Source organism: Nerophis ophidion, linkage group LG13, assembly GCF_033978795.1.
Source record: "Nerophis ophidion isolate RoL-2023_Sa linkage group LG13, RoL_Noph_v1.0, whole genome shotgun sequence".
Taxonomy (NCBI): Eukaryota; Metazoa; Chordata; class Actinopteri; order Syngnathiformes; family Syngnathidae; genus Nerophis; species Nerophis ophidion.
The window spans coordinates 4,302,169-4,326,755 of NC_084623.1; the positions used below are offsets into that span (position 1 = coordinate 4,302,169).

At 37.0% G+C, this 24,587-nt stretch overlaps 1 protein-coding gene across 2 annotated transcripts in view; it reads left to right on the forward strand.

The window, feature by feature from the left end:
• Positions 1 to 24,587, forward strand: part of epha3 (eph receptor A3) — a 297,755-nt gene that overhangs the window by 148,494 nt on the left and 124,674 nt on the right. For both annotated transcript variants that reach the window (XM_061918278.1, XM_061918277.1), the window contains exon 5: positions 20,808 to 20,963. In XM_061918278.1, coding sequence (XP_061774262.1) covers positions 20,808 to 20,963 — 156 coding nt within the window. The remainder of the gene's footprint in view (positions 1 to 20,807; positions 20,964 to 24,587) is intronic.

Sequence of the window (24,587 nt, forward strand, 5' to 3'; positions counted from 1 at the left end):
ATTCCACTTTCAAAGCTTCAACAATTAGTTTCCTCAGTTCCCAAACGTTTATTGAGTGTTGGTAAAAGAAAAGGTGATGTAACACAGTGGTGAACATGCCCTTTCCCAACTACTTTGGCATGTGTTGCAGCCATGAAATTGTAAGTTAATTATTATTTGCAAAAAAAAAGAAAAGTTTATGAGTTTGAACATCAAATATGTTGTCTTTGTAGCATATTCAACTGAATATGGCTTGAAAAGGATTTGCAAATCATTGTATTCTGTTTATATTTACATCTAACACCATTTCCCAACTCATAAAGAAACGGGGTTTGTGTGTGTATATATATATATATATACATATATATATATATATATATATATATATATATATGTATATGTATATATATATATGTATATATATATATATGTATATATATATATATATATATATATATATATATATATATATATATATATATATATATATATATATATATATATATGTATGTGTGTACATATGTATGTATGATTTTAAATTGAAAAAGGTAATAGTAAAACTCAATATGCATTTTTTTATTTCTTTAGGATGGGTGTGAGTTGTGCTGACTCTCAGTTTAGTTTCTTTTATTGGCTCTGACATCACTTCCTGACATCACTTCCTGACACTTCCTTCTCTTTGCACACGTCCACATTGGGGAATACTGTCATCTTGTCTCAGTCAGGGGAGTCTGGGGGCTCTTTAGCATATGGCAGCGGGCCCCTTACTGAGGGCCGTGTGGAGCAACTGTCAGTGTGTGTGTGTGTGTGTGTGTGTGTGTGTGTGTGTGTGTGTGTGTGTGTGCGTGTGTGTGTGTGTGTCCTTCAGTCGTCCTCCGGCGCTGCAGAAGTGAAAGTGGTATTCCCTGCTGGGGATTTCTACGCTTGTGTAGGCAGACTCGGTTCTAACCCGACTGTGACTCTGGACCTCTTGTCAAGTGGACCACCAGGAGGACTGGGACCGGATTTTCATGTGAAAGTCAGACAGCCGGACGGATTAAACCCAAACCATTAAAGGGTTAAGGACAATGTTAGTAAAACATGCTCAAAGTAGAGTGTCTTCTTTGTCAAAGGAACTTTAACAGATACTAGCACATTTAGCTACTTATTTTTACTAGCACGTTTAGCTACTTGTTTTTACTAGCACATTTAGCTACTTAAGAACGTTTAACACATTTAGATACTTATTTTTACTAGCACATTTAGTTACTTAAGAACGTTTAACACATTTAGATACTTATTTTTAATAGCACATTTAGTTACTTAAGAACATTAAGCACATTTTGCTACTTATTTTTACTAGCACATTTAGCTACTTGTTTTTACTAGCACGCTTAGCTACTTGTTTTTACTAGCACGTTTAGCTACTTGTTTTTACTAGCACATTTAACTACTTGTTTTTACTAGCACATTTAGCTACTTAAGAACGTTTAACACATTTAGATACTTATTTTTACTAGCACATTTAGTTACTTAAGAACATTAAGCACATTTTGCTACTTATTTTTACTAGCACATTTAGCTACTTGTTTTTACTAGCACGCTTAGCTACTTGTTTTTACTAGCACATTTAGCTACTTGTTTTTAATTGTACCTTTAGCTACTTAAGAACGTTTAACACATTTAGATACTTATTTTTACTAGCACATTTAGTTACTTAAGAACATTAAGCACATTTTGCTACTTATTTTTACTAGCACATTTAGTTACTTAAGAACGTTTAACACATTTAGATACTTATTTTTACTAGCACATTTAGTTACTTAAGAACATTAAGCACATTTTGCTACTTATTTTTACTAGCACATTTAGTTACTTAAGAACGTTTAACACATTTAAATACTTATTTTTACTAGCACATTTAGTTACTTAAGAACGTTAAGCACATTTAGCTACTTATTTTTACTAGCACATTTAGTTACTTGAGAATTTTTTTGCATATTTAGCTACTTATTTTTACTAGCACATTTAGCTACTTAAGAATTTCTTTGCACATTTAGCTACTTGAGAATTTTTCGCACATTTAGTATAAAAAACTATTTCAATATAAACAAGGAGGGGAGCACAAAAAATTTTGATTAGCATCCAAATCAGGAGTTTTATTCATCCTGATTTTTAAATCCCTTCATATTTTTAAAAAATCGCAAAAAAAAATGTATGTATATTTAAACAAATTTTTTTTATACGTTTTTAAAGACGTTTAAGCAACCATAAGAACATTGTACAGACTTTTTTGGGGAAAAATATCATAATTATTATACCAAATAATAATTGGGAGAATCAGTTTGAATCGAAAATCAATTCTGAATCAAATCGTCAGCTCAATAATCTGATTACATTGCTAGGGACGTGAATCTTTGGGCTCCTAAGTATCCCATAATTCTATTTGCATATTTCTTACACAAACATGTGTGTTAGAAAGTACTCAGTAACAAACGTGTCCACATCATTCGACTTGTGTCGGGAGCTTAAATCAGCCAAATAAACGGCCAATAATAAATAGGTTAGTGTTTTTTTTTTTCAGCCCTCAATCAAGCTTTTTTCTAACATTCCAAATACAACACGATCCAAGTACGATGTGTGTGATTTGTGCTGATATCGAATCAACACTGAAAGCTCAAAGTTGTTACTGAGAGTTTGGATTATTCCAAATACTTTGTGTAAAGCAGGGGTGTCCAAAGTGCAGACCGGGGGCCATTTGTGGCCCTCAGCTAATTTTTTACCGGCCCGCCACACTTTCTGGAAATGCTATTGCAAAAATAAAAAAAAAAGATTAAAAAAAAAAGTGGAATGAGGTGCAATCTAACTAGAAAAAGTTGGCTGTTTTTTTCTTTTGTCTATCTTATTTTTTCTTTTTTTTTTTTGCCATTGCGGCAAAAAAATATAAAAAAATCTAACACTAATAATGAATTATTGACCTATTCAAGGCTCCAATTATTTCAAATATTTCACTTTAAAATATTTAATGTAGAAAATATTGCATATATTGTGTGGTTGCCATACAAAACATTGTTTTCTTTGACAAAAACGCATAAAAAACTAACAAAATAAAAGTTCAAACGTAAAATGGACAGATATATCCGAAGTTGATCTCGAACTTAAATTAAAAAAAACCTAATAAAAGTGTTTCACTTTATGAGTGGAGCACCTTTTGGATCCCAAATATATTTAGTGAGATTTTATTTATCTTTTCACTGCGATTACTCAAAAAGATTAATGAATTAAAATCATTGGTGTCCTGCATTATTGATATTTTTAAGGCTGTAATTACTTCACATCAAACATTGCTTTCTGAATGTTTTGGGCAGCGGGGGAAATACTGCATATTTCAGTTTTATTATAAAAAAACAAAGTAGTCTTTAACAAAAAAAGGCATAATATCAACCCGAAGTTTTTATATTGTAGAGATTTACTTTAAGCGTTAAAAAATTAAAAAAATTATAATAATTTGACTTGTTTTTAACATTTTAGTGACTTACACCCTTTATGGTCCCTGTTACCCCTAATGGTAAAAAATAAATAAATATATCTATATATTTTGTTATGGTTTGAAAATGAAAAATATCAACACAGCCCCCGCATGTCTTAAAGGAGAACATTATCACAATTTCAAAAGGGTTAAAAACAATAAAAATCAGTTCCCAGTGGCTTGTTGTATTTTTGGAAGTTTTTTTCAAAATTTTACCGGTCTCGGAATATCCCTAAAAAAAGCTTTAAAGTGCCTTATTTTCGACTCTCTGCGAAGACACTGTTCAATTCCCTGTGACGTCACACAGTGCGGCCAATGTAAACAAACAATGGGAATACCACAGAAAGATATAGCGACATTAGCTCGGATTCAAACTCGGATTTCAGCGACTTAGGCGATTCAACAGATTACACATGTATTTAAACAGATCGTATGAAAATATTGAAGAAGAAACTGAAGCTATTGAGCGAATAGCTATTGACGCTATTCATAGCCATAGCATGGCCGAATAGCTGCGTTAGCATCGCCGGTAAAATGTGCGGACCAAACGATCAGGACTTTCGCATCTTGTGACACTGGAGCAACTTAATTCCGTCGATTGGTAAGTGTTTGTTTCGCATTAAATATGGGTGGAAGGAAACGTAATATAGTTGCAAATGCATCTGCAGGTTATCCATACATCTCTGTGCCATGTCTGCCTTAGCATCGCCGGTAAAAAGCATGTTAGCATCGATTAGCTAGCAGTCAACATCAACAAAACTCACCTTTGTGATTTTGTTGACTATCGTTGCAAATGCATCTGCAGGTTATCCATACATCTCTGTGCCATGTCTGTCTTAGCATCGCCGGTCAAATGTGGAGACACTCTGGTACATTCAATGGGGGTCTGGCGGCAGATTTCTTGCCAGTGGTGCAACTTGAATCCCTCCCTGTTAGTGTTGTTACACCCTCCGACAACACACCGACGAGGCATGATGTCTCCAAGGTTCCAAAAAATGGTCATAAAAACGGAAAATAACAGAGCTGAGACCCGGTGTTTGTAATGTGTTGAAAATGAAAATGGCAGGTGTGTTACCTCGGCGACGTCACATTCTGACGTCATCGCTAAAAGACCGATAAACAGAAAGGCGTTTAATTCGCCAAAATTCACCCATTTAGAGTTCGGAAATCGGTTGAAAAAATAGATGGTCTTTTTTCTGCACCATCAAGGTATATATTGACGCTTACATAGGTCTGCTGATAATGTTCCCCTTTAATATTTCTGTGTGCTGCCCTCAGTGGAAAAAGTTTGGACACCCCTGATGTAAGGACACACCTCCCTATAAGAACCATACAATACAATATAACTAAATGTATTCAGATTAGTATTGGGGAGATTACCCGGGAAATGGCGATTATGGTCGCCCCTGGCGACTATTGCCACCCAGGAGGGGGGGGGGGGGGACGGCTAGTGTGCATGTGTGAGTCGTTGTGTACATCAGTGGTATTCACAGCAGCACAATAGTTGTGTAAAGGACGGATTCAAACCGTTTTCTTGGGTGTGTTTCCAAGGACTGGAAGGGTGGAATGTGTGAGTGTGCACGGGCAAGTGTGAGGGCAGTGAGGGGGCGGTGTCATCTTCAAACACTACACAATGCCGGCGTACCCACGCTGACACACAATGCATGCAAGTGTGTGTGTGTGTGTGTGTGTGTGTCCTGGATTTCCTCACTGACCCGACTAATCTCCGGAGTGTGGACCCGCGTAGGAAACGGTTATTGCATCCTTGATGGATACAGCAGGGAGTTGATCCGTTCCACCTTGTGTGTGTGTGTGTGTGTGTGTGTGTGTGTTTCTTGTATTTCTACCCATTTTGAGACATCAACAAGGAAAAGTACCGTCCATATGAGAAGGTTTGAACAAGTTAGGACATAAGTCATGGTCCCATTAAAGGGGAACATTATCAGCAGACCTATGTAAGCGTCAATATATACCTTGATGGTGCAGAAAAAAGACCATTTATTTTTTTAACCGATTTCCGAACTCTAAATGGGTGAATTTTGGCGAATTAAACGCCTTTCTGTTTATCTCACTGGAGGCGATGACGTCAGAATGTGACGTCGCCGAGGTAACACACCCACCATTTTCATTTTCAACACATTACAAACACCGGGTCTCAGCTCTGTTATTTTCCGTTTTTTCGACAATTTTTTGGAACCTTGCCTCGTCGGTGTGTTGTCGGAGGGTGTAACAACACTAACAGGGAGGGATTCAAGTTGCACCACTGGCAAGAAATCTTCCGCCAGACCCCAATTGAATGTACCAAAGTGTCTTCACATTTGACCGGCGATGCTAAGACAGACATGGCACAGAGATGTATGGATAACCTGCAGATGCATTTGCAACCATTAAGTCAACAAAATCACAAAGGTGAGTTTTGTTGATGTTGTTGACTTATGTGCTAATCAGACATATTTGGTCGCAGCATGACTGCCAGCTAATCGATGCTAACATGCTACACTAATCGATGCTAACATGCTATTTACGCTAGCTGTATGTACATTTGAAACTAGATACCCACATTTAATGTGAAACAAACACTTACCAATCGACGGATTTAAGTTGCTCCAGTGTCACAAGATGCGAAAGTCCTGATCGTTTGGTCCGCACATTTTACCGGCGATGCTAATACGGCAGCCATGCTATGGGCCACTTCATTAGGTACACCCACGCTATGGCCGAATAGCGTCAATAGCTATTCGCTCAATAGCTTCGATTTCTTCTTCAATTTTGTTTTCGCTATCTGCCTCCATACTCCGACCATCTGCTTCAATACATGCGTAATCTGTTGAATCGCTTAAGCCGCTGAAATCCGAGTCTGAATCCGAGCTAATGTCGCTATATCTTGCTGTGGTAACCGCCATGTTGTTTGTATTGGCAGCCCTGTATGACGTTACAGGGAAATGGACAGTCGCATCGCAAATAGCGAAAATCAAGAACTTTAAAGCTTTTTTTAGCGATATTCCGGGAGGTGTAAAATTTTGAAAAAAACTTCGAAAAATAAAACAAGCCACTGGGAATTGATTTTTATTGTTTTTAACCCTTTTGAAATTGTGATAATGTTCCCCTTTAAGAAAAAACATTGCATCTAAAAGCGAATGTCTCATTTGCACCCCTGGTGGTGACATCTAGCAAAACGGAGGGATTTTTCAATTTGACCGGGTGTCGCTTTTGAAAGTGCTCCCCCTCTGGTCAACATATGAAATAACAAGTGTGTGTAAAAATTTGAAATGTGCCCCCTTTGGCCAAAATTAATGAAAAAAAAATACATATGTATATACAGACATACTGTAGTAACTTGAAGTAAATAATGAAGATTAAATCCAATGACAAACAAAATTAAAGCTGCAAGCAGCGATGGACGGGATCGAATTTTGCTGGTGTTTCCTGCCTTTACCCATTCAACATATCTTTACCTGCACTTTACCTGCCTTCCCTGCATCCTGGGGTCACACAGATGCTTCTTTCTGTCACCCATAACCGCTGGTGCTTCCTGCCATCACCCAGACAACATATCTTTACCTGCACATTACCTACCTTCTCTGTATCCTGGTGTCAAACTGGTGCCTCCTTCTTTCACCCAGTCAACATATCTTTACCCACACAGTACCTACCTTCTCTGCATTGTGTGGTCACGCTGGGGCTTCCTGCTTTTAAGCGGCCATCTTGAGATGGCAGCAGCGCAGAAATTCTTTGAAGGCTCGTAAAATCAAAACCGGAGCAGTTATTAAAACTCTTTCCTCAACTTTTAATCAGAAGTGTTCAATCTCTTTCCTGTGCGAGTTTGAAGCCGACACAACAAACGTGCTCAGAGGAGATAATGTTTGAAAAAAGGTGACAGGTTTTTACAAAACTTTTGTTTTGAAGGGGTAATTGCCAACTTCCTCTTGATTTTTGCTGAAGGATGTATAAATAAATGAAATGTAGGTCTAAGTGAGACCTACATAGAGGTTTTCGTTTCATGTCTCTACAACATTCCTACCTGAAGTTACAAGCAGTTTTGTCTGTGTTTTCTTCCTAGAGCAGTTCTGTCTGTGTTTTCTTCCTAGGGGGCGCTAGAGCGTAATTTTGAGTTCTGGGGTCTGGTTTTATTTATTAAATCGCAAATGTTGCCTGTCCTGATGTGTGTGTCACATTTGATGAGGTTTGAATCATGTTAAGGGGGTCAAATTACAGCTCAAAGAGGCGGCGGTATAATAATAATAATAAAACCTTTGAAATTCAATAGGGTCCCTAATTAAAAATTAAATAAAAATCATGAGTAAATTGGCATTTTAGTGTTAATAAAATAGTTGTAGCTACCCAATCAACATATCTTTACCCCTACAGTACCTACCTTCTCTGCATTGTGTGGTCACGCTGGTGCTTCCTGCTTTTAAGCGGCCATCTTGAGACGGCAGCAGCGCAGCAGCATCAGCGCAGCAGTTCTTTGAAGGCTCGTAAAATAAAAAGCGGAGCAGTTATTAAAACTCTTTCCTCAACTTTTAATCAGAAGGGTTCAATCTCTTTCCTGTGCGAGTTTGAAGCCGACACAACAAACGCGCTCAGAGGAGATAATGTTTGAAAAAAGGTGACAGGTTTTTACAAAACTTTTGCTTTGAAGGGGTAATTGCCAACTTCCTCTTGATTTTTGCTGAAGGATGTAGATAAATTAAATGTAGGTCTAAGTGAGACCTACATAGAGGTTTTTGTTTCATGTCTCTACAACATTCTTACCTGAAGTTACAAGCAGTTTTGTCTGTGTTTTCTTCCTAGGAGCAGTTTCGTCTGTGTTTTCTTCCTAGGGGGCGCTAGAGTGCAATTTGGAGTTTTGGGGTTTGTTTTTTTATTAGATCGCAAATGTTGCCTGTCCTGATGTGTGTGTCACATTTGGTGAGTTTTGAAGCATGTTAAGGGGGTCAAATTACAGCTCAAAGGGGCGGCGGTATAATAAAGAATAATAATAAAACCTTAGAAATTCAATAGTGTCCTCTGCCCCAAAAGGACATCGGTCCCTAATTTAAAATACAATAAAAATCCTGAGTAAATTGGCATTTTAGTGTTGATAAAAAAGTTGTGGCTACTGTAATGAAAGTGCATCTGAATAATGTAATGTTTCAAGATGAAAGGGTTCACCCAACAAAAGCCTTGCAATCATCTCATTTGTTGATTAAAGACATTTACATTTCAAAGACAAGAACAAAGAAGGCCGTGTCCGACTGACGTCTTGTTGTCTTTATCAGGGTTGGACCAACACATCGGGTCAATATTTGCTCGTGGCTGAATGTGATTGGGTGTTGGTGCTTTGTAAGCTTTTAATACCAATAACTGTCGCAAATAAAGCAATTCATCAACTGGAATGACGCTGCGTCAGAATAGAAGAAAGACTACATTCCAATGAATTTATACACAAAAACACATGCAGCCTGTTTAATGTTTCTCTTATTTCTATTCCTGTTTTATTACCGCTCACTTAATAAACCTTTTACTTATTAAAAGCATGTGTGAAGTGCATTGCAGAGTACATTAGTCCAACATTTGGAGCGACACACTCAGTCAGGTTATATTTTTCTGACATGGACTTGTTTCTTCAGCATTGTCCACACGTTTAACCTCCTGACAACCATCCTCCTCTGTAGTGGACATTTGCTGCTATATCCTCCTATAAACCAACTTTTTTCGGCGGTGGACGTTTGCTGCTATATCCTCAAAAGAAGCAGCGTCCCCTGTAGTGGACATTTGCTGCATGTCCACCCCGAGAACCAGTGTCCTCTGCACAACATGGCTATTTTTTTTTATTTTGCAAAAGCAATTTCCACTGCACTGCAAGCTGGTTTTCTGACGGATATAGCAGCAAATGTCCACTGTAGAGGACACTGGTTCTCAGGAAGATATAGCAGAACATGTCCACTGCAGAGGACATTAGTACTCAGAAAGATATAGCAGCAAATGTCCACTGTAGAGGACAGTAATTCTCTAGAGGATATAGCGGCACATGTCCACTGTAGAGGACATTAGTTCTGAGACGGATATAGCAGCAAATGTCCACTGTAGAGGACACTGGTTCTCAGGAAGATATAGCAGAACATGTCCACTGCAGAGGACATTAGTACTCAGAAAGATATAGCAGCAAATGTCCACTGTAGAGGACAGTAATTCTCTAGAGGATATAGCGGCACATGTCCACTGTAGAGGACATTAGTTCTGAGACGGATATAGCAGCAAATGTCCACTGTAGAGGACACTGGTTCTCAGGAAGATATAGCAGAACATGTCCACTGCAGAGGACATTAGTACTCAGAAAGATATAGCAGCAAATGTCCACTGTAGAGGACACTGGTTCTCAGGAAGATATAGCAGAACATGTCCACTGCAGAGGACATTAGTACTCAGAAAGATACAGCAGCAAATGTCCACTGTAGAGGACAGTAATTCTCTAGAGGATATAGCGGCAAATGTCCACTGTAGAGGACCCTGGTTCTCCGGAGGATAGAGCAGAAAATGTCCACTGTAGAGGACATTGGTTCTCAGACGGCAATAGCATAAATGTCCACTGTAGAGGACACTGGTTCTCAGGAGGATATAGCAGAACATGTCCACTGTAGAGGACATTAGTTCTCCGGATGATATAGCAGCAAATGTCCACTGTAGAGGACACTGGTTCTCAGGAGGATATAGCAGAGCATGTATATATATATATATATATATATATATGTCCTGCGGTGAGGTGGAGACTTGTCCAGGGTGTAAAAAATGGATGGATGGATATATATTTGTCAAAGTTTCCGTGGTTTATCCATTAAACAGTGCTCAATAGTGGGGTAGAGCCTATTTTGCAGTTTTCTCTGCTCTTCAGGGGATTTTATAACATTAATAAAATCCCCTGAAGAGCAGAGAAACCTGCAAAACCAGTTTGTAGGGATAAAATAGCCTGTGCATTTTTTTTCCGACCTGACATATATATATATGTATATGTATGTGTATATATGTATGTATGTATGTATGTATGTGTAAATATATATATATATATATGTATATATATATGTATATAAATATATGTATGTATATGTATGTATGTATGTATATATTTATAATTGTTTATACATATACGTATTAGTGTGTACACATAATTGATAGATATATTGATACTTGAAAATACAAAAGTTATAAAACATTCTGACCCAGTGAGTCGTGCAAAACTGTGTGAGTGACTTTTCTGAAACGAGTTTAATTAACGGTCCGTAAACCAGAAGTTAGCATGGCAGCAGCTGATCTGACCCGTGGTATCGTCCCTGCTTGCTGGGATGCAACTAATGGTGTCACCGCCATGCCAGCATGAATACCAGCGTCCTAAATCAACCTGCCGGCTTCTTTGGAAAAACTCCACGTGATGCTTTATGGAATCTATGAGAGACTGTCGCCAATAAGTCCGTGCTAGATCAGTGAATCTCAAACGGTGGTAGCACTCCTGGTTTGGTGGCTCCCTCTGGTGGTTGGCCAAAGCATCACCAAATTAAATATTGTAATGACGTCACTCTTATCAAAGCTTCCTCTGACTACAAATTGAACAATTAAGACACAAAAAGAACTGTCTTACGCCGTCATTTCTAGCACTTTCTGTTATGCAAACAAAATATTCAAACTTAGTGTTACTGTTCAAACTGTGTATCATTTTGCTGTGGCCATAAACATGGAATATACGCCTCAAATAAAGTCTTCAGCCTTGTTTTTAATGAGTGCTTAGGCCTGCTACATTTCTAGCACTTTTTATCTCGCAGGACACATGCAAACAATTTATTCAAACTTAGTGTTACTGTTCAAACTGTGTGTCTTTAGCAATTTTTATCTCGCAGGAAACATGCAAACAATATATTCAAACTTAGTGTTACTGTTCAAACTGTGTGTCATTCTGCAGTGGCCAAACATATGAAATATACGCCTTAAATAAAGCCTTTAGCCTTGTTTTTAATGAGTACTTAGGCCTACTATGCTATTTTATTTTTAGTCATTATGTTGCTACATTTCTAACACTCTCTATCTCGCAGGACACATGCAAACAATATATTCAAACTTAGTGTTACTGTTCAAACTGTGTGTCATTCTGCAGTGGCCAAACATATGAAATATACGCCTTAAATAAAGCCTTTAGTCTTGTTTTTAATGAGTACTTAGGCCTACTATGCTATTTTATGTTTAGTCATTATGTTGCTACATTTCTAACACTCTCTATCTCGCAGGACACATGCAAACAATATATTCAAACTTAGTGTTACTGTTCAAACTGTGTGTCATTCTGCAGTGGCCAAACATATGAAATATACGCCTTAAATAAAGCCTTTAGTCTTGTTTTTAATGAGTACTTAGGCCTACTATGCTATTTTATTTTTAGTCATTATGTTGCTACATTTCTAACACTCTCTATCTCGCAGGACACATGCAAACAATATATTCAAACTTAGTGTTACTGTTCAAACTGTGTGTCATTCTGCAGTGGCCAAACATATGAAATATACGCCTTAAATAAAGCCTTTAGTCTTGTTTTTAATGAGTACTTAGGCCTACTATGCTATTTTATGTTTAGTCATTATGTTGCTACATTTCTAACACTCTCTATCTCGCAGGACACATGCAAACAATATATTCAAACTTAGTGTTACTGTTCAAACTGTGTGTCATTCTGCAGTGGCCAAACATATGAAATATACGCCTTAAATAAAGCCTTTAGTCTTGTTTTTAATGAGTACTTAGGCCTACTATGCTATTTTATTTTTAGTCATTATGTTGCTACATTTCTAACACTCTCTATCTCGCAGGACACATGCAAACAATATATTCAAACTTAGTGTTACTGTTCAAACTGTGTGTCATTCTGCAGTGGCCAAACATATGAAATATACGCCTTAAATAAAGCCTTTAGTCTTGTTTTTAATGAGTACTTAGGCCTACTATGCTATTTTATTTTTAGTCATTATGTTGCTACATTTCTAACACTCTCTATCTCGCAGGACACATGCAAACAATATATTCAAACTTAGTGTTACTGTTCAAACTGTGTGTCATTCTGCAGTGGCCAAACATATGAAATATACGCCTTAAATAAAGCCTTTAGTCTTGTTTTTAATGAGTACTTAGGCCTACTATGCTATTTTATGTTTAGTCATTATGTTGCTACATTTCTAACACTCTCTATCTCGCAGGACACATGCAAACAATATATTCAAACTTAGTGTTACTGTTCAAACTGTGTGTCATTTTGCAGTGGCCAAACATAAGAAATATACGCCTTAAATGAAGCCTTTAGTCTTGTTTTTAATGAGTACTTAGGCCTACTATGCTATTTTATTTTTAGTCATTATGTTGCTACATTTCTAACACTCTCTATCTCGCAGGACACATGCAAACAACATATTCAAACTTAGTGTTACTGTTCAAACTGTGTGTCATTTTGCAGTGGCCAAACATATGAAAAATACGCCTTAAATAAGGCCGTTAGCCTTGTTTTTAATGAGTACTTAGGCCTACTATGCCATTGTATTTCAATGTTAGTCATTATATCGTTACAAGGAGAGCCAGGTGTTTCCTGAAATGGTTGAAAAGTTGGAAACGTGTACATTTTGGTAAATATTTTAATTTATTATCGATCATTAAGACTTTTTCTAAGCCTTGGTTGATTTATTTAGATGATTTCCACAACGCATGAATGGTTTTGACTTAGTTTTTGCAAAAAATTCACAAAAACATTTCATTCCTCCTGCCATGAAATGCTCAAGTGTGCACCGTTATACCATTTTATTTATATCCATCCATCCATTTTCTACCACTTATTCACCTTTGGGGTCGCGGGGGGCGCTGGTGCCTATCTCAGCTACCATCGGGCGGAAGGCGTGGTACACCCTGGACATTTATTTATTTATATATTTATTTATTTTTACATATATATATTTATATATTATTTATATATTATTTATTTAATCGTGTATGCACCTTATTGCTTTTTTTTATCCTGCACTACCATGAGCTTTTTTAACGAAATTTTGTTTATATCTGTGCTGTAAAGTTCTAATTTGAATGACAATAAAAAGGAAGTCTATGTCTAAGTCCAAGTCTAACCACCGGGGACGATTAATGTGTAAAATATGCAATATTTACATACCCACGTGGTAGGGGTGATGGACGGCTGAGCAGCGCTTTAGATAGCAGCAGCCTGCCACCGTAGCCCCCATTGCCTTCCCTCTGTTGCAAGTCTTGTGGCTTCTATGTAACATGTTTATGTGTGCTTGTGGTTATTGAGTTGTTTTTTTTTTCTTGGCCCAGTCTGAGACCAAACCTTTTCTTTAACTATCTAATGTTCATGAAAGCTTGTTTGACTGGCAGCCGAATGCCGATGACGGCCCTGCACAAAATCAGACACAAAATCATAGAATTGATCATGCAAATGCAGAAAGGCAGAGGATCAGCAGCAAGAGGAAGTTGGCCCATTTTACTTTTTTCTTTTTTTTTTTTTTTTGGACAGGATGATAAATGAGCGTGCGGGGGTATGCAAACAGGAAATCAATAGTTGTGTTGGCACGTCGCTCCACCGTGTCTGATGCCGGACTGAACTCTGATGTTCGAGTCACCATCGCTGAGACTTCTGTTTAGGCTGCCAGGTCAAGGAAAGAGGAACGTTGCCGCATTCCCAGTGTGACACCGATCAATTTCTAAGTGAAGACCGAAGTCACAGGTCGACAGGACATGAACTGGAAGATAAGTCATGTGTTGGCTTGAATCCCCATGATCAATAACCACAGTGTTTTCTAACCCAAACATAGCCTAATGAGCTACAATTGTCCGATTAGGTATAGTTTTCACCTATGTCTAAATTCTTAATGTGACCTAATTATCAATAATAGATGATAGAAGCGGCAGGAATGAATAAAATTTGTTTTTTCGCATTGTGTAAATGTAATTTTGTATTGTTTCTTCATGTAACGTAAGCAAAAAAAGATGAGGTGGCGATTTGTCCAGGGTGTACAACCCCCTTCCGCCCAATTGTAGCTGAGATAGGCGCCAGCGCCCCCCGCGACCCCGAAAGGGAATAAGCGGTAGAAAATGGATGGATGGATGGATTCTGAAATGTTATTTTTTGTACCGTTATCATTTCCAAAGGGCAGTAAAACGGCTGAATGAACAAAACAAAAATCCTCGTCATGGACTGAGTTATTTACACATGCCATTACCATCCACGTTATGTTCCCAAATGACCCATAATCATGCTAATTATGGGTGAAGTGAAGAACACAACAATAGAACAGGAGTCTAACCACCGGGGACGATTAATGTGTAAAATATGCAATATTTACATACCCACCTGGTAGGGGCGATGGACGGCTGAGCAGCGCTTTAGATAGCAGCAGCCTGCCACCGTAGCCCCCATTGCCTTCCTTCTGTTGCAAGTCTTGTGGCTTCTATGTAACATGTTTATGTGTGCTTGTGGTTATTGAGTTGTTTTTTTTCTTGGCCCAGTCTGAGACCAAACCTTTTCTTTAACTATCTAATGTTCATGACAGCTTGTTTGGGTCATCGTGCCGGAGAACAATTTCCCGCAGACAAAAAAGATGTCCTCTTGGGTCTAGAAAGTGTTTTTTTTTTCTAGTATTTTCAATCGGTGGCCAGGAGACATGTTAATTATTGAGGAGGGTGTCACATGACTTGGGCTATTGATTGAGAAAATTGTAGTCTTACTTATTCATAGGACCGACATATCGCGTGGCGGGGGTCTTTGTCCTGAAGTGAGCGATGGCGTCGTGTGTCGGGAGACGGCGTGATCCACCCTCCTGACTACTTCCATGCATGTCACTGCTGCTATGGATTTGATGATTCATGGAGTATTTTTTATTAATTTTTTTACACGAGCCAACAGACTTGGGAGAGTTTTTACAAGCGTGCAACTAATATCGGGAGTCTCTGCCGTGCCATGAAGAAGAAACCCAACCCTCCGCGCTGTAAATTAGATCCTCAATAAGAAAAAAAAGAGTCATTTGTCAACTGCGGATATATAAATGAGATGACTTCGATGAACATCAAGAAGGATGAGCGTGGCGTGGTTCAATAAAAAACAAAAAACGGCCGACTCCGCATGAAGAATTAGGGAAAATAGATTGAAAGCAGACCACCCTGCTATGAAGAATTATGCTGGAAATTAGCAGATATTACCATCATTTATGTGACTAAATAAGCTGTCTGCCCAGCCATGCCGACTCAGCGTCGTGTCTATTTGGAATGCAATGGAACTTTATTCTCATTTTACAGATTGTAGCGCGCGACTTTGTTAAAATTAGCTGCACCACCGAAATTTTAGGGGAAACAAAACTTCAACATATTACCTTCAATGGACTATAAGACACAGATATATTTGTTGTTAAATCAATTAGTTCTGTAAATGTTTATGTACGTACCTTAATTGTTTCCAAACACAGTGTCTGTAACACGGCAGTAAAACGGCTGATCAAACAAAACAGAAGCACAACAATATGTGTATATATATATATATATATATATGTCTTGATTGGATTATCCAGGGAATAGTGCTCGATACCGTGGTAGAGCGTAATATGTAGGTGTGGGAAACATCACAAGACTACTTCGTCTCTACAGAACTGTTTCATGAGGGGTTCCCTCAATCATCAGGAGATTTTAATGGAAGCATTCACATACAATGGTTTATATAGGGCACAGAGTGGGTGGGTACAGGCAGGCGTAGGGGCGTGGTGATTGGCTCATGTGTTACCTAGGAGGTGTTTCCGTCTGTGATGGCATGTTGAAATGATTTCACTGCGCTTGTTGAGGGCTGACAGGTCTTGATGATGTATAATAAACAGTTTCTCTTTTAGGCATAGGTTGCATCTTTTATTACCACTGTTGTAAGGTGTGCTGGATGCAAGAATTTGCCATGTTATTGAATATTCAACATTATTGTCTTTGAGGTTCCAAATGTGTTTTGCTGAGTTCTGTAGAATTCCGCAAAGTCTGGTTTCTAAAGGAGACCTTGTGATTATTCCATCTTGTTTTGAACGCTCCTTCGGTTAATCCTACGTACGTGTCGGATGTGTTAATGTCCTTGCGTGTTACCTTTGCAATATATATATATATATATATATATATATATATATATATATATATATATATATATATATATATATATATAAATATATATATATATATATATGTAGGTGTGGGAAAAATCACAAGACTACTTCGTCTCTACAGAACTGTTTCATGAGGGGTTCCCTCAATCATCAGGAGATTTTGTCCTGAAACAGTTCTGTAGAGATGAAGTAGTCTTGTGATTTTTCCCACACATATATATATATATATATATATATATATATATATATATATATATATATAGTCCAAGTTTGGGGTGTGGCTTATATACCGGTGCGCGCTATAGTCCGAAAAATCCGATTTTAATGTAAGCATTCACATACCATGGTTTATATAGGGCACAGAGTGGGTGGGTACAGGCAGGCGTAGGGTGTGGTGATTGGCTCATGTGTTACCTAGGAGGTGTTTCCGTCTGTGGCGGCATGTTGAAATGATTTCACTGCGCTTGTTGAGGGATGATAGATCTGGATGATATATAATAAACAGTTTCTCTTTCAAGCATAGGTTGCATCTTTTATTACCACTGTTGTAAGGTGTGCTGGATGCAAGAATTTTCTATGTTATTGAATATTCAACATTATTGTCTTTGAGGTTCCAAATGTGTTTGCTGAGTTCTGTAGAATTCCGCAAAGTCTGGTTTCTAAAGTAGGTGTTGTGATTATTCCATCTTGTTTTGAACGCTCCTTCGGTTAATCCTACGTACGTGTCGGATGTGTTAATGTCCTTGCGTGTTACCTTACCTTTGCAATATATATATATATATATATATATATATATATATATATATATATATATATATATATATATATATGTAGGTGTGGGAAAAAAATCACAAGACTACTTCGGCTCTGCAAGGACATTAACACAGTGGAGGAGGGGTTAATGCGTCTGCCTCACAATACGAAGTTCCTGCAGTCCTGGGTTCCAATCCAGGCTCGGCATCTTTCTGTGTGGAGTTTGCATGTTCTCCCCGTGAATGCGTGGGTTCCCTCCGGGTACTCCGGCTTCCTCCCACCTCCAAAGACATGCACCTGGGGATAGGCCCCTCCCACTTCCAAAGACATGCACCTGGGGATAGGTTGATTGGCAACACTAAATGGTCCCTAGTGTTTGAATGTTGTCTGTCTATCTGTGTTGGCCCTGCGATGAGGTGGCGACTTGTCCAGGGTGTACCCTGCCTTCCGCCCGCTTGTAGCTGACATAGGCGCCAGTGCCCCCCGCGACCCCGAAAGGGAATAAGTGGTAGAAAATGGATGGATGGATATATATATATATATATATATATATATATATATATATATATATCTTGATTTGATTATCCAGAGAATTTCCAGAGATTTTCTCCTGAAACAGTTCTGTAGAGATGAAGTAGTCTTGTGATTTTTCCCACACATATATATATATATATATATATATATATATATATATATATATATATATTGTCCAAGTTTGGGGTGTGGCTTATATAACGGTGCGCGCTATAGTCCGAAAAATCCGATTGATTTGAGCGCGTGAATAATTGCACGGCATTTATTACTAAGTGCTAGCTTACTTTCTTGGTGCACACATGCTAACAAACACAAACTGCTGCATTATGTCAGTGGAAGACATTTACAAGTTCTCTTCTTTGAGTGGAATCTGATTTTATCATCGCCATCTTTTTCCTCCTTTTTTTTTTTTTCCTGGCACTGAAAAACAGGATTTTTTTTATCATCCGATTCCAGCTGTCGGGACAATATTTCTCCAGTTGTGGTGAAGAAAACACAACATATCATCACCGTCACATGAAAAGTCCGTAAAGAGAAGTTTTCTCTCCCACTACAAAAGTTGTGAGAGCCTGACTGTGAGATATAATTATCATGATGATGTCACAAATGTCACATTTGAGATGAAGCTGCTCTTTTTCACGTTTTTCTCTCGGTTTTAGTAGCTGTGAGTTCTGCAGTTTATGTCCTGTTTACATTATTCATCTTTTACAAAAACAACTTGTCCCACTGTTTTCTTTAATTTATTGCTTGGAGTGACATCATGCATTAAAGTAACATTGCATTGACATTTTTTTTCTTTTTTCATCCGTTCTGTTATTTTTATTTAGATATTAGTCATTTTCAAAAGCAATAAATCGATTTTGTTTAGTTTTTTTGCCTTGATGGCGCTCCTCAAGAATGTTATGTTAAAAATAAGTCATACTGTTTGTTTGGATTATTAAACACTTAATTCCCTAGATCAACTTCAGGTCTATGAGACCATAATATGTAAAAATAAATACATGATTTTATGTTTTATGTCCTCTTTTTTCAAATAAATCACTGTTTTAAATGGCAAAAACTTAAAAACATTCCCCCCCAAAAAAACATTCCAAGTGGAATAATTCATGTGAAGTATTTGGAGCCTGAAATCGATTAAAACAATAAAAAAAAAAAAAAAACTTCACATCAACATCGACTTTAATTTAGTTATTTACTATTCTTTTAATTTTTTTTAAATCCCACTAAAATTATTGGGGTCATAAAAGTAATACAACTCAGTTATTCTGTTTTTTTTTCCCCTCTAGATCAACTTCATATCCATCCCAATATTTTATGTTTTTGTCATTTTTTTGTTTGTTTGTTTAATGCCATTTTTGGGAATTAATACATATATATATATATATATATATATATATATATATATATATATATATATATATATATATATAAAAAAAAATATATATATATATATATATATATATATATATATATATATATATGGTAAATGCACAAAATAATTCAAGTGGAATATGTGAAGCAATGCAATTGGAAGGCTTGAATAAGTCAATAATTCATAACAACATTGATTTTGATTCATTATTAGGTTTTGAGCAATGACCGTTTTAAAGATAAAAAAAGCCTGTTTGTGTTATTGAAGACAACATTGCAACCTTTTCTTGTTACATTTTACCTCTTTGATCTTCTATTTTCACTTTTTTATGTTTTTTAAAAAAATATTTTTAACATTTTTAAAATACACCGCGGGCATATACAGTGTATATATATATATATATATATATATATATATATATATATATATATATATATATATATATATATATATATATATATATATATATATAAATATATATATATATATATATATATAAATATATATATATATATATATATATATATATATATATATATATATATATATACATATATATATGTAGGAGAAATACGAGTGTATTTGTCAAGTTCAAACACTGATTACATCTATCAAACAGACAAGAAGCAAGAAATCATGCAGAGACAGAGTTCAATTTAGCTCAATGAGGAGAGACGTATTGGGCTGCACATTTAGTTACAGTTCCAACCTGCGCTCTAAGGTCCAGTCTCACGTGCTCCTCTATTTATTTGCGAGGTCTCTGGTTACATCACAGAGGCTGCTTCTGAAGAAAGGGGGGTCATTTCAGCAGCCCTAGTTGGACACAATATATGATTATTCATGAAATGGAAATGTGCTGACACTCGTGATATCGCCCTGTCTCTGCTTTGTCTGCGTCATGGTACTTGATGTTCGCCCTTGGCAGTCAGCAGGGCGGGTCTGGACACAAACGAGACCCATGTTTTATTCTCTGGCTTTTAACACTACGTGAGTTGTCTGGTCCTCTGTTGCCCTTTGTGTTTTAAAATGTGGATTTCTACTAACTGTTTTATTTGGTTTCCCCCTTAAAATTGTTTTAAATCACATTTATTTTATATTGTTTTTATATTTATTTATTATTATTTATTTTTTGTTTTTAGTCAGTCTTTGGTTGAGCTCAAGATAGTATTTGAATGTTGTTTTTTAATATTGTCGTGCAGCACTTTGGAAACATTTTGTTGTTTAAATATGCTATATAAATAAAGTGGATTGATTGGTTTGAAACACTGATACGAGACGACTCACAATCTTGGATTGCAAGTTGTCCCTTTGCACCGACAGAAAAGTACAACTTCAGCACCATTGATAACAACTATAGCAACGGCCTTTAAGCATAAGAGTTGTGTGATAACTTGGACTTAATTATTCTAACAGTACTGCATTGGGAACTAGGCCCGCGAGCCGTAGTTTTCGCACCCCTGACCTAAGTCGCCACTCCAGCCTGACACCGGTCGTCTCTGCTCTCTCTCGTCCACAGTGTGCAGGGCGGGCTTCTACAAATCCACAGTGGGAAACGCCGAGTGTTCCAAGTGTCCGCCTCACAGCTACGCTCACCACGAGGGATCCTTGCACTGCGGCTGTGAGAAGAACTTCTTCCGAGCCGAGGGGGACCCGGCCGCCATGGCCTGCACTCGTAAGTGACGCGGGTTCCGATCGCCTCGTTATCAACCGCCGCCGTTTGATGCCTCATCGGAGGGAAAAAAAAGTACGAGGCGGAGTTAGAGGATTTTTCAGTTAGCAATAAAACATTCAATAAAAGGTGTCTACACCCCACTCTGAGGAGCTGATAATCCCCACCATGAGTTTGACTGTCAATGAGCTTCAGTGTTCCATGATGCTGTAAACACTTCCAGACATTGCACGGGATTCATTTGAGGGTAAAACTATAAATGCATCGATTCCCAGTAGAACTTTCTGCAACAGTCAACTGCGGACGAGCTGAGTAAGGATGCAAGTCAAGTAGAATTAAGGGCATGATTATTATTTTTTGTTGTTAGCATTCTGAAAGTACGCACCGTAAATAATATCCTACAGAAGCACAACATATTTTCTGTTAAATTCTAATAAGTAGGTACTGGTTTATATAATAAGAATAAGTAAGTAATGGTATAAATAAGTACTGGTTTACCTACCCTGTTTTCAAACCTTTTATTGTATTTAAAATGCGTTATTTACACTGAAAAATTCTGTAAATGTTTATTTACATACCGTGATGGTTTCCAAACGGTGTCTGTAACAAGGCAGTAAAACGGCTGTTCAAACAAAACAACTACTGAAATTATTTTACCATGCAGTTAGTTGATGTATGTAGAAATAGCAGGATTTTAAAAAAAAATAAGTATTTTATTCTGAAAACAAGCATTATTTAACTTCACTTCTTAAATGAAGCATCCTTTAAACAAAATGTTCTATGTGGGGGAGAATCAACATATTTTATTTGAATAAATATTTTCTCAATTTTTCCATTTTTGAATGTGAATAGACAAACTATACTAAATATTATGAAGAAAAACAATAGTCCCAAATATTATAAACAGCAGATCTGTACGTTGTTAATTGAGTTATTTACACAGAAAGATTTTGAAAATGTTTACTTACCTACCTTAACTGTTTCCAAACAGTGTCTGTAACACGGCAGTAAAATGGCTGTTGAAACAAAACAGAAGTCATCGTCGGACTCAATAACTCCACGGTGACGTTTTGGCGAATTTACAGAGGAATTTCTCGAATTGAAACAACACAAAAAGAATGCGACTGTAACTTCATGATAGTAGACATGTTAGCATTTCAGCTAATACTTGAGATGCCAGCCTGATTGTGTATGAAAACAGTCCTACAAACATCACACACGGGACGGTTTAGTAAGTAAGAATAGTTTTAGTTATATTGTAAAATAAAAAAACCTAGACATGTTAGCATTTCAGCTAATACTTGAGATACTAGCCTGATTGTGTATGAAAACAGTCCTACAAACATCACACACGGGACGGTTTAGTAAGTAAGAATAGTCTTAGTTATATTGTAAAATAAAAAAAACCTAGACATGTTAGCATTTCAGCTAATACTTGCGATGCTAGCCTGATTGTGTATGAAAACAGTCCTACAAACATCACACACGGGACGGTTTAGTAAGTAAGAATAGTTTTAGTTATATTGTAAAATAAAAAAACCTAGACATGTTAGCATTTCAGCTAATACTTGCGATGCTAGCCTGATTGTGTATGAAAACAGTCCTACAAACATCACACACGGGACGGTTTAGTAAGTAAGAATAGTTTTAGTTATATTGTAAAATAAAAAAACCTTGCTCGGAGGGATGAATGAAGAATCCTTACGTGTAGAAATTGGTTATAAGACGGATCGAGACTTCTACTTCCGGTTGAAAGCTAGTCTAAACAGATGGGCAGCACCTGCAGTGAGCAAATGTCCACAAGATGGCGTCGTAGCACATACAAAAACACAAATATTCAGTGTGTTTGTCAGAGAAGGAGGCAGGCATTGAGTGAGAAAACATGATTTAATCTTTAACACGAAAACAAAACCAAACAAAGGGTACAACAAAGGCGGATAACAAACTTGACTATGGACAAACAAACTTGGAAGCAGGGAACAAAAGACAGTAAGCTACAAACCGCTAGCAAATATAGCTTACCGCAACGCTGCATTGACACGGCACGAGCGACAATACATGACAATAATCCAGCCTTGACTGGAGGACAAAAGCAGGTAAAAATAGGAATCGGGCTGATTGACACCAGGTGTGGCCAGGTGCCAATCAGCCGCAGCTGACTGGAAACATCGCTCAGGGAGAAAGACAGGAAACCAACAAAATAAGAGCGCTGACAGGAAACACGACACACACAGAGGAAACAAAGACAAATGCAGAGGGAAAAACTAAAACATAGTCAAACTGTCAGGGACAAGCCTGAAAGTGTGTGTCCTTAGTTTTTAACCGTTTGAAAAAAAAAATCCATGAATTAATCGCACCATTTCAAAGCCGCAGAGTTCAAAGTGTAGGGACAAATACAGTTGGGAATGTACAGTAAATGCATGGACTTTATTGACCTTCTTAAAGACGACTATCCAACTTTGTAACAGAAGTCCAAAATGTCCTTTGATGCATTCAAACATGAGAGAAGTCAAGGCTCGCTTCTCCTCCCTTTCTGCCGCCGACACCCGTCTGTTTGTCCTCCCGCCATGCAAATTGATTGCAGATCCGTCTTGCGAGCCTTCCAGAAGCCATTCTGCAGGAATCTATAAATCAGCCCGCTCCCTCATGTCTGATTACGTATTAATTTATGAGCAAAGAGCTAAAGGAGAAAGCCATTCGTCAGGTTTCACCAAGTGCAGGAGATGCAAATGGAAGTCCTCTGTAATGGACAGAATCCTAATTAGAGGAAGGGTCCTGACGGGCTGTTATTACCTAAACACCATCTGGTCAGCTGGACATAACGCCTCTCTTCTGGGAGCCACACAGCCAACACGGGGCCACAGTTCAATTCTACAAGAATGGGATTAACTCCGTGTGAGGAGTTTTTGTACTGATTGTCTTGACACATGAACACTTTCTGTGTATTCAGAATAAAATCAGCCAAGACAATAATAAATATGACATGCATCTGGAGGTTTAACTAGACCCAGGAGCAAAATGTGTTGGGATGCTTTTCAAAATAAAGGGCACCAAAACAAATGTCATAATTGGCTTTATTTTTGCATAAAATCTTATGACACATTAAACATATATTTGTTATTGCAATAAAAGGATGATTATATATATATATATATATATATATATATATATATATATATATATATATATATATATATATATATATATATATATATATATATATACATACAATTTTGACTTGTTCCAGTGGCATTTCTTTTGGCTCTTGACAAACAAAAATATATTAAATTAAATGAAAAAATAAATACAATTCAATAAATTTAATTAAATTATATAAATTAATTAATTTGTAACACATCACTTTATTAGGACCAGTATACTGCACAACCCGACACACATCATCACATGTTACTTGAAATGTGCATTTTTTGCACGTTTTTATTTGCTAATTCCTTATTTCAATAAATCTTACCAAGACAGTTTTGACTTTTTCCAGTGGCAGATTTTTTTGGCTCTTTACAAACTAAAATAAATTTAATAAAAACACGAATAAAATAATACTTAAATTTAATAAATTAAATACATTTAATGCAATTATATAAACTAATCAATTTGTATCACATTATT